The following is a 10,938-nucleotide window of genomic DNA, read 5'->3' on the forward strand; positions in this document are numbered from 1 at the left end:
CCGCCTCCTGGGTTCAACTGATTCTCCTGCCTCAGCCTCCCAAGTAGCTGAGATTACAGACACCTGCCACCACACCCAGCTAATTTTGTATTTTTAGTAGAGACAGGGTTTCTCTATGTTGGTCAGGCTCATCTCGAACTCCTGACCTCAGGTGATCCACCTGCCTCGGCCTTCCAAAGTGCTGGGATTACCGGCATGAACCACCGAGCCCAGCCAGGGTCTATTTTTTTAAAAGGAGGTGAAATAAAGACATTTTCAGACATACAAAAGCCTAGAGAATTCATTGCCAGCTGACTTGCATTACCCTAGTGTTGGAAATAGATGCTCAGGGCACTGAGACAAAGGATCTTTCAGCAACACAATTTTTACTTCCTGGACTGCAGTAAATGTACTCTTACTAGCCATCTTGCCATGAGAGCATATTGAACAAAGGAAAAACAGACACATTTATTCCTTACAAATTTGGGGTTGTCCCTTATCGCTGTGTCTGATCTCCGCTGGCTGGAGCCAGACCTCAGAATCTAAACTAAAACCCGATTGGCTAATAACTTAAAACTTTTCTAAACAGGTAAAAGCAATGGAGAGCTGAGACATGCCTGTGAGCACGTCCAGCACAGATACCTTTCTTAAAGATAAGGACATAGAATGTATTACATGCCTGTAAGCACAGCACGTTTAACAGCTACATAGGATAGGGCTTAACGAAGTTATTAGCACACTTATTCTTTAACAAGAAAGGAAACTTTAAAAAGGAACTTTTAAAGTTTACTTCCCAAACCTAGGCTGATGGAAAGTGATCCCAGTTGGTAGCCTAGGACTGCACGAAGAAGTAGGAGCACTGGAAGGGTCAATATGGGGACAATTAATACCACTAATTATTTTAGACAACCATAATGACAGTTTTAGAACATATCTAAAAGTAAAATATGTGACTCCCATAGCACATAGCATATAATCAAGGATGCAGATTATACTAGCTAGGCCCAAGAATTTAGGGTGGACACTAAAACAACACATGAATGTATAAGTGTAAAGCTAATAGAAGAGAAAAAACAATCTGGGTGCAGTGGCTCATGCCAGTAATCCCAGCGCTTTGGGAGGCTGAGGCAGGCGGATCACTTGGAAGTCAGGAGTTCGAGATCAGCCTGGCCAACATGGAGAAATCCCATTTCTACTAAAAATACAAACATTGGCCGGGTGCAGTGGCTCATGCCTGTAATCCTAGCACTTTGGGAGGCTAAAGTGGGCGGATCGCTTGAGGTCAGGAGTTCAGGACCTGGCCAACATGGTGAAACCCTGTCTCTACCAAAAATACAAAAAATTAGCTGGGTGTGGTAGCATGTGCCTGTAGTCCCAGCTACTTGGGAGGCTGAGGCAGGAGAATCTCTGGAACCTGGGAGGCAGAGGTTGCAGTGACCTGAGATTGTGCCACTGCACTCCAGCCTGGGAGACAGAGTGAGACTCTGTCTCAAAAAAATAAAAATAAAAATAAAAAAATAATAAAAATACAAAAATTACCAGTGCACGAGAATTGCTTGAACCAGGGAGACAGATTGCAGTGAGCTGAGATTGTGCCACTGCACTCCAGCCTGGGAGACAGAGTGAGACTCTGTCTCAAAAAAATAAAAATAAAAATAAAAAAATAATAAAAATACAAAAATTACCAGTGCACGAGAATTGCTTGAACCAGGGAGACAGATTGCAGTGAGCTGAGATTGTGCCACTGCACTCCAGCCTGGGAGACAGAGTGAGACTCTGTCTCAAAAAAATAAAAATAAAAATAAAAAAATAATAAAAATACAAAAATTACCAGTGCACGAGAATTGCTTGAACCAGGGAGACAGATTGCAGTGAGCTGAGATTGTGCCACTGCACTCCAGCCTGAGCAACAGAATGAGACTCTGTCTCAAATAAAAGAAGAGAAAAAATGCTGAAATGAAAAGCATTTGATTAATCCAAAATAAGGCAAAAAGGATAGGAATAAAGTAACAGAATAGAAGGGATAAATAGAAAACAATTGCATTAGGCTTATTATCTACTTAAAGCTAAATGCAAAGGGAAGCTCTTGGAGGGTTTTTAGCAAGAATATAATATAATCCCAAGCAAAAGCAGACAGAGGTGGGGCCTTCAACGACCTCACAGTTACCCTTCCAGCGCTAAGCATGATTTGGGCACACAGGGAGCATCACTGAAGACATACTGGATCAGTCACGCTGCCTCTTGCTATTGGAGAGTTGCTGAAAGGGTCATACTTCCCTGAAGCCTTCTCTTACCTTCCCTCATTTACTACACAAAGTGAGAAGAGGAGGTTGGGCAGGCCACTTTCTCCCATTTCTTAGTATCTTTTTCATTTGAAGATTATGGCAGCTTTCAAAGTAGAGGAATCTTTTCTGAAACTTGACCATGCAGCCGCATCACCAGGAGCAATTTTCTTTCTTTTTTTTTTTGCGAGAGTCTTGCTCTGTCACCAGATTGGAGTGCAGTGGCGCGATCTTGGCTCACTGTAACCTCCACCTCCAGGGTTCAAGGGATTCTCCTGCCTCAGCCTCCCAAGTAGCTGATGCCTGCAACCATGCCCAACTAATGTTTGCATTTCTAGTAGTGATGGGGTTTCACCATGTTGGCCAGGATGGTCTCCATTTCTTGACCTCCTGATCCGCCTGCCTCAGCCTCCCAAAGTGCTGGGATTACAGGCATGAGCCACTGTGCCTGGCCACCAGGAGCAATTTTCAAAAATTTCTTTGTGCTTTTCATTTTTTTTTTTTTTTTTGAGACAGACTCTTGCTCTGTTGCCCAGGCTGGAGTGCAGTGGCACAGTCACAGCTTCTCAGCTTACTGCAGTCTTGACTTCCTGGGCTTAACAGATCCTCTTGCCTGTCGCAGCCTCCCAAGTAACTGGGACTACAGGCATGTGCCACCATGCCTATTTTTTTTTTTTTTTTTTAAAGCAGAGACAAAGTCTTGCTGTTGCTCAGGCTGGTCTAAAACTCGTAGGTTCAAGCAATTCTCCTGCCTCAGCCTCCCAAAGTGCTGGGATTATGGGACTGAGCCACCCCTAACAACTAACTCAGCACTGGTCTCTGCTGCTCTTTGGCTACTATCGGTCTAGTGCATGATTGCACTGGTGGTATTCTTTCCCTTCGATAACTTCCTGACCTTTGCCTTATCCAAGACTTCAAGATCAAACAGAAGTAACATTGACCCATAAAGTTTTAACACTTTTACCCTGAAATTTTTTTCTTATCTGCTAATGCCCTTCCCCCAAGTCTCAACATTTCTGGTTTCTGCACTGGTGGTGTTCTTTCCCTTAGGTAACTTCCTGACCTTTGCCTTATCCAAGACTTCAAGATCAAACAGAAGTAACATTGACCCATAAAGTTTTAACACTTTTACCCTGAAATTTTTTTATCTGTTAAGGCCCTTCCCCCAAGTCTCAACAAATGGTTTCCCCTGGGAAAATTAACTCCTTGTCAATATTGTTATTTTTATATTCATTCACTTAATCAGCAGTAATTTTTGGAGCAGTCCTGTGTATCACCTGCTTTGGGGATATAGCACTGTGGTTAGGAGAACCAGCTTAGCCCAGCCAGGTTCCACTGCGTGCTCCAACGTTGCCTGCTGCTGTGTCATTCTGGGTTCTCTGAGAAGCACTTTCCAGATAACATTAGCAATGCAAAACACTAGGAGTAAAGCCAGGCTGGTGTGGTGGCTCATGCCTGTAATCCCAGCACTTTGGGAGGCCAAGGTGGGCAGATCACCTGAGGTCAAGAGTTCGAGACCAGCCTGGCCAGTATGGCAAAACCCCACCTCTACTAAAAATACAAAAATTAGCCAGGCATGGTGGCTTGTTCCTGTAATCCCAGCTACACTGGAGGCTGAGGCAGGAGAACTGCTTGAACCCAGGAGGCGGAGGTTGCAATGAATAGAGATGGTGCCACTGCACTCCAGCCTGAGTGATAGAACAAGACTCTGTCTCAAAAGAAAAAGAAAAAAGAAGGCCGGGAGCGGTGGCTTATGCCTGTAATCCCAATGCTTTGGGAGGCCGAGGTGCGTGGATCATGAGGTCAGGAGATGAAGACTATCCTAGCTAACATGGTGAGACCCCGTCTCTACTAAAAATACAAAAAACTAGCTGGCCATGGTGGCACATGCCTGTAGTCCCAGCTACTCAGGAGGCTGATGGAGGAAAATCGCTTGAACCCAAATGTGGAGGTTGCAGTAAGCCAAGATTGGGCCACTGCACTCCAGCCTGGGTTACAGAGCCAGACTCTGTCTCAAAAAAAAAAAAAAGAAAGAAAAGAAAAGAAAAGAAAAGAGAAAAAAAAAAGAAGCAAACCTCCCAGAAATGGGAACATCTCTGCCAAGCTCACACATTGGCTGGGAGCAACTCTTAGGGAGTATGGCCTCACAGTGAACACAATGATGGGTTGCAAGGCACAGCAGCTGGGACCATTGGTCAATTACATTTCTCACAGTTGCAGATTTGAAAGGTAGGGTGTGTGTGTGTGTACATTTTTTTTTTTTTTTTTTTTTTTTTAAGATGAAGTCTCGCTCTGTTGCTCAGGGCTTGAGCGCAGTGGCGTGATCTTGACTCACTGCAACCTCCACCTCCTGGGTTTAAGCGATTCTCCTGCCTCAGCCTCTTGAGTAGCTGGGATTACAGCACACTTGGCTAATTTTTTTGTATTTTTGGTAGAGACAGGGTTTCACCATGCTAGCCAGGCTGGTCTCAAACTCCTGACCTCATGATCTGCCCACCTTGGACTCCCAAAGTGCTGAGATTACAGGAGTAAGCCACTGTGCCTGGCTGAACAGTGCCCATCAAAGTCTCAGTGTTGCTCCCTGTTGCTGACAAGTTGGACATTCAGAGGCTGCAGTAGCTGGATCTGCCTTGGTGAGTGGGACTCCATGCTGCTGAGCTCACATGTCACTTTCATGTCTGTCACTGTGGCTGCTCTGTTCCTGTGCCCAGCATGACAGGTCTGGAGGAGCTAAAGCCTAGCTCATGTCAATTAGCTGAGTCATTTTGCTTACTTGGTTGCTCAATGCCTCTTCCATGATGGAGGCTTTCTGGTGGGCATTATTAAGAGATACAAAAATCTTTATATATTGTACCCACTCCCATATGTTCATCCACATGCCTCTACCCCAGGCCAGGCCACTGGACCTTGTCCAGGAATCTTTATATATTCTCATCTTCCATGCAAAGTGAAATGACTAAGGGCACATCCAGCATCTCCACCTGTTGGGAAAATTTTTCACTCTCCACCACCTTCCAGAGTCACACTTATATTCTTTAGGTCTTTAATGGTGGTTCTAATCTTCACCAGTCCCCATCCTCCCAATGGAACATTGTTTTTATTTATTTACTTTTTTGTTAGTTATCATTGGTTTATTATAAAAGCAAGATACAGAAATTATTTATATAACGAAAGATTTCAGAACTTCAGTAGAATGGGCAGCTTCACGTTGATGCCATTTCAACAGTGACTTATTTCAGTCAATGTACTTTCCAAGAACACCATCATCTCTAAATAGGAAACAAATCTTGTCATCTAGAACTACTTTGGTGCTATGGAAAAAAAAAAAAAAAAAAAGAACTACTTTGGTGCTTCCAATATTCTGAGAGAACTTTATCTCCAACTTTCACACAAACAGGTTGAATCTCTTCACCCTTTCCTTTAGAACCCAATCAAGGGCCAGGCACGGTGGCTCAAGCCTGTAATCCCAGCACTATGGGAGGCTGAGGCGGGTGGACTGACTGTTCTTAAGATGCAAACACACTGCTTTCCACTGGCAACAGCAAAATAGAACTGCAAGTTAAAGCCTCAACTACTTCACTAGTTTGAAAAAGAGAAAAATCTATGGCCTGGTGAGGTGGCTCATGTCTGTAATCCCAGCACTTTGGGAGGCTGTCAAGATGGGCAAATCACTTGAGGTCAGGTAGTGGAGACCAGCATGGCCAACACGGTGAAACCCCATCTCTACTGAAAACATGGAAACAGGCCAGGCATGGTGGCAGGCACCCTAATCCCAGGTACTCGGGGATTACCTGGGCAGGAGGCTGAGGCAAGAGAATCGCTTGAACCCAGAAGGCAGAGATTGCAGTGAGTAAGCTGAGATTATACTACTGCACGCAGGTCTGAGGGAACAGAGTGAGACTCAGTTTCAAAAAAAAAAAAAAAAAAAAGGAGAAATCTACCAGGCTGGGATTATACCCCTCTCCCAAGAGGTAGACATGTTCCTGCCTCAGAAGTCAAAGAGACAAAAGACACTAGGCCATTATACATGGCAAAGTCTTTATTTTCATATTTACATTAAAACATAGTGTACAAACAGAGTTCTCACTGCCCTGTTTTCAAAGCAGGGGCAAGGATACATACAACAACAAGATATTTTGAGTTTGTTTAACTCCAAATCCTCAAGTAGAAGAAAAAACCATAGATACAGTGGCAAAGGAATATGGTGGGGCAGAGAGCCTGGTGGAACCCAGAAGCCTAAAGCCTGCATCTATTCCCCTTGTCCCCATCTATGTGATGTCCTGCAACGGGGATTGGGAATGGGGACAAGGTTTTGTTTTCTGAGATAAAGCCAGCCTTGCTCTGTCACCCAGGCTGGAGTTTAGTGGCACAATCGCAGCTTACTGCAAACTCTGCCTCCCGGTTTTAAGCGATTCCCCTGCCTCAGCCTCCCAAGTAGCTGGGACTACAGGCACATGCCACTGTGTCCAGCTAATTTTTGTATTTTTATTACAAAATTTTAATTTCACCACGTTGGCCAGGCTGGACAAAGGTTTTTTTCCTTTGGAGAAATTAGTCACAGTCACATGAATTTGCTTCCAAAACATCCAAACTTAACGTACAATTGCAAGGACTGGCAAGACTTAGGATTCACCTAAGGTCTCTCATAGTTAAGTCCCTTGCTTCCTATTCTTAGGGCAATCAATCAGCATCAGTTGAGTGTACTTCAAAGCAAGTCAAATTCTAATCCTGCCCAGGCCCAAAAACGAAGCCAGCCAGGGCTTGACTGCCTGTATCTTCTCAGTGGCAATCTGCTGAAGCCAGATGAGTTCTGCTTTTTAACGCCAATCCTATTCTGCCACTGCAACTCCAGGCCTGGGCAGCCACTCTTAATCATCAACATATCAAAAGGAATATCTCCTCTGAGAAAAGAGCTTTTCTCGGGTTCTAGAAGCTAGCTTTTACAAAAGACGTCTCCAAATAGGGGCTGGGTACACTGGCCCATGCCTATAATCTCAGCACTTTAGGAGGCCAAGACAGGAGGATTGCTTGAGGCCAGGAGTTCAAGACCAGCCTGGGCAAAATAGTAAAACATCCGTTTCTACAAAAAATTTAAAAAAGGAAAAAATGATGTCCTAAAATACTAAAGGGTCATTAAAAGGCACAACAAGTACTTGGAACTCTGGGGAAATCTACTGCAATAACCCCTTGCTGGAGAGAAAGATCTTAGAAAGAGCTCTTGGGGGCGGGGGGCGGGGAGGGGGAGAAAAAAAAATAGCTCTTGAACTGACAGGTCAGAAGTGTTTTATAATAAAAACAATAACATCTCTTCACCAATCATTTGAGAAAATAAGACTGCAGACGCTGACCTGCCAACATCTTTAAGCATATTCTGTTGAGGATAGTCGTTTGGCGAAGCAGTCTAAGCAAAGCAAAAAAATAAAATATAACTTAGCCCTCTATTGGAGAGAAGTGACGCTCCCAAAGTTGGTCAATCCAGGTATGGAATGAATGTTGGTGGGTACCTCCCTGCCATTCGCATAGGTTTCCCAAACACTATTCCTGAGAATAGCCATTTTATTAACAACATTTTAAGAAAAGGTTAGGGAGACAAATCAGAGGAAATTGGAATCAAACATCAGCTTCATATAGGGAAGGCTTTACCTGGAAAGTATAAAAAACACTTATGAACAGCCCCTCAGACTGAGGAATTGGCTTTATTTAGATAGGAACTCTTTCAAAATGGGACAAGTTTTTCTCATATTTTCTTTTTTTATTTATCTGACATCCAGGAACTTCTCATGTTCTCAACAGAAGTCTGAATAAATTTTGTAAACTCTTTTATGTTATTGCTCCTAATCTCTGACACTAGGGGAGACTCAAGCAAAAGCTTTGACATACCCCTCATCTTTTCCAGGCAAGAGACAGAGAGTGTTCTTTAAAGCACTAGCCTGGATAAAACCAATCCTGAGATCCTAGGCTGGCTAGAAAAAGCAAAGTCTTCCCCATTGCTCAAACAACTGGCCTCTTTCCTTACTTCTCACAAAGTAATTGAGGAGAATTAGGAACTTAATGCACAAGTCATTAGCAAAAGGAATAGTTCACTAGCTGCTTCCATCACTGGGCCTGCCAGTGTTCCAGCGCTTCATACCTAAAACACAAGCATTGTTCCTGCCGGGTGCGGTGGCTCACACCTGTAATCCCAGCACTTTGGGAGGTCGAGGCCGGCGGATCACGAGGTCAAGAGATCGAGACCATCCTGGCCAATGTGGTGAAACCCCGTCTCTACTAAAAATACAAAAATTAGCTGGGCACGGCAATGCATGCCTATAGTCCCAGCTACTCCAGAGGCTGAGGCAGGAAAATCACTTGAACCCGGGAGGCAGAGGTTGCAGGTTGCAGTGAGCCAAGATGACATTACTGCACTCCAGCCTGGGCAACAGAGCGAGACTCCATCTCAAAAAACAAACAAAACAAAACCAAATGTTGTTGCCACAAAGCACACCCAGATGTGCTCTATCACATACTTCTGTGGGGATAAGACAAATTACTAAAAGATGTCAGCCTTCAAGGTCAGAAATAAACCAGACATAAGGTTCTACAGTGCCCTCTTGTGTTCAACTGAATAATACTCTTTTACATCTACGTTGCATCAAATCAGTATCAAGATGAAGGTTGGTCCTTTCAAGGATACCTAAGTGACAAAACAACTCAGGTGGGGTGTCATATCTCCCAGAAAACGCTTAAACGCTAATGCCCACACACATCCTAGATGACTGATGAGAGGACACTCTCTAAGGTCCAGAAAATCACATAGAAAATAAAATAAGAATTTCCAGCAAACAATAATGGTCAATGAAGGCTTTAAACCCAAGAAATGGATAATGTAGATAAAGTAAACCCATCAATTACTCTTTTAGTGGACATAATAGATACACAGTCTGTAGCGTCTCAACGACATGGAGTCCTAGAATCATACTAATGGAACAAACCATGATCCCCAATGTTCTAGGCTGCAGATAGTAAACAGGGATTTTGCTTGGGGCTGCTAGGTGCTAGCAAACAACATTTAAACCTAATCAGCAGCATGCCTGAAAGGTTTCAAGACCATGGTCACTCCCACTTATAGATGTGGACTATCTTCTCTGTTAAGGTGGCCAAGTAGCTGTTATGGTTCACCTCAAATGGGCAGATGTCCAAGACAGGCTGAGCAGTCTGCAGTTCCTGGATCAATGAGCCACTGGAAGCATCCCATAGCTGAAGAAAGCAAGCAGAGAGAAGGGTCAGAAGTCAATCAGTTCACCCAGGGGACTTGCTTTCTTTATCATCAAACAAGTCAGAAAAGGCTGCAGAGAGAACACTACCTGGAGAGAAAAAAAGTCAGGCCATCCCTAACCTTCGCAAGGTTATTCAAAGCCAGCACGCCTGACATAGTTCAGGTACAGCCACATCTACTGTAATTAGCAATTAGTCTACCTATAAGTAGATCTGAAAATAGAGCCCAGATTCCATTCCTTCAATCTATGTGCCAGGCTCATCTAGGGACAGAAGGGCCAATAAGATAAAGTCCCTGTCCTTGCCCTCATGGAACTCACCTTTTTTTTTTGGTGGGGTGGGTCACAGTCTCGCTCTTGTCACCCAGGCTGGAGTGCCCTGGCATGATCTTGGCTCACTGCAACCTCCACCTCCCAGGTTCAAGCGATTCTCCTGCCTCAGCCTCCCAAGTAGCTGGGACTACAGGTGCTTGCCACCACACCCAGCTAATTTTCTTGTATTTTTGGTAGAGATGGGGTTTCACCATGTTGGCCAGGCTGGGCTCGAACTCCTGACCTCAGAAGATCCGCCCATCTTGGCCTCCCAAAGTGCTGGGATTACAGGCATGAGCCACTGCGTCTGGCCTCTAAAAATTTATTATTGGCCAGGCATGGTGGCTCACACCTGTAATTCCAACACTTTGGGAGGCAAAGATGGGAGGATACCTTGAGGATAGGAGATTGAAACCAGCTAGGGAAATATAGCAAGATTCCCATCTCTACAAGAAATTTAAAAATTAGCCAGGTGTGGTGGTGCATGCCTGCAGTTCCAGCTACTCAAGAGGCTGAAAGAGGATTGCTTGAGCTAAGGAGGCTACAGTGAGCCATGATTACACCACTGCACTCCAGCCAGGACAGAGCAAGATACTGTTTCTTTAAAAAAAAAAAAAAAGCAAAGAAAAACATTTTAAAGTATTAAAAAGTAGAGACAGCCAGGCATGGTAGCCTACACCTGCAGTCCCAGCTACTTGGGAGGCTGAAGCACAAGAATCACTTGAAGCCAGGAGGTGGAGGTTGCAGTAAGCCAAGATTGCACCTCTGCACCCCAGACTGGGTGACAGAGAGAGACCCTTTCTCAAAAAAAAAAAAAAAGTAGAGAGAGTCAGGCACAGTGGCTCATGCCTATAATCCCAACACTTTGGGAGTCTGGGGTGGACAGATCACTTAGGGCCAGGGTATAAGACCAGCCTGGCCAACAAGGCGAAACCCCATCTCTACTAAAAATACAAAAATAGCCAGGCATCATGGTGCACTTCTATAGCTACATGGGAGGCTGAAGCAGGAGAGAGGCTTGAACCCAGGAGGCGGAGGTTGCAGTGAGCCAAGATTGTGCTACTGTGTTACAGCCTGGGTAACAGAGCGATATTTTGTCTCAAGGCGGAAAA

The 10,938-nt window shown here is 44.4% G+C and overlaps 1 protein-coding gene across 1 annotated transcript in view; it reads right to left on the reverse strand.

Moving 5' to 3' along the window:
- Nucleotides 1-9,086: 9,086 nt before the first annotated feature.
- LOC108294405 (E3 ubiquitin-protein ligase RFWD3-like) overlaps nucleotides 9,087-10,938 on the reverse strand; it is a 6,984-nt gene continuing 5,132 nt past the window's right edge. Inside the window, exon 3 of the mRNA XM_017516278.2 lies at nucleotides 9,087-9,497. Coding sequence (XP_017371767.1) covers nucleotides 9,354-9,497 — 144 coding nt within the window. The 3' untranslated portion in view covers nucleotides 9,087-9,353. The remainder of the gene's footprint in view (nucleotides 9,498-10,938) is intronic.

The sequence above is a fragment of the Cebus imitator genome, unplaced genomic scaffold (assembly GCF_001604975.1).
Source record: "Cebus imitator isolate Cc_AM_T3 unplaced genomic scaffold, Cebus_imitator-1.0 Scaffold577, whole genome shotgun sequence".
Lineage (NCBI taxonomy): Eukaryota > Metazoa > Chordata > Mammalia > Primates > Cebidae > Cebus > Cebus imitator.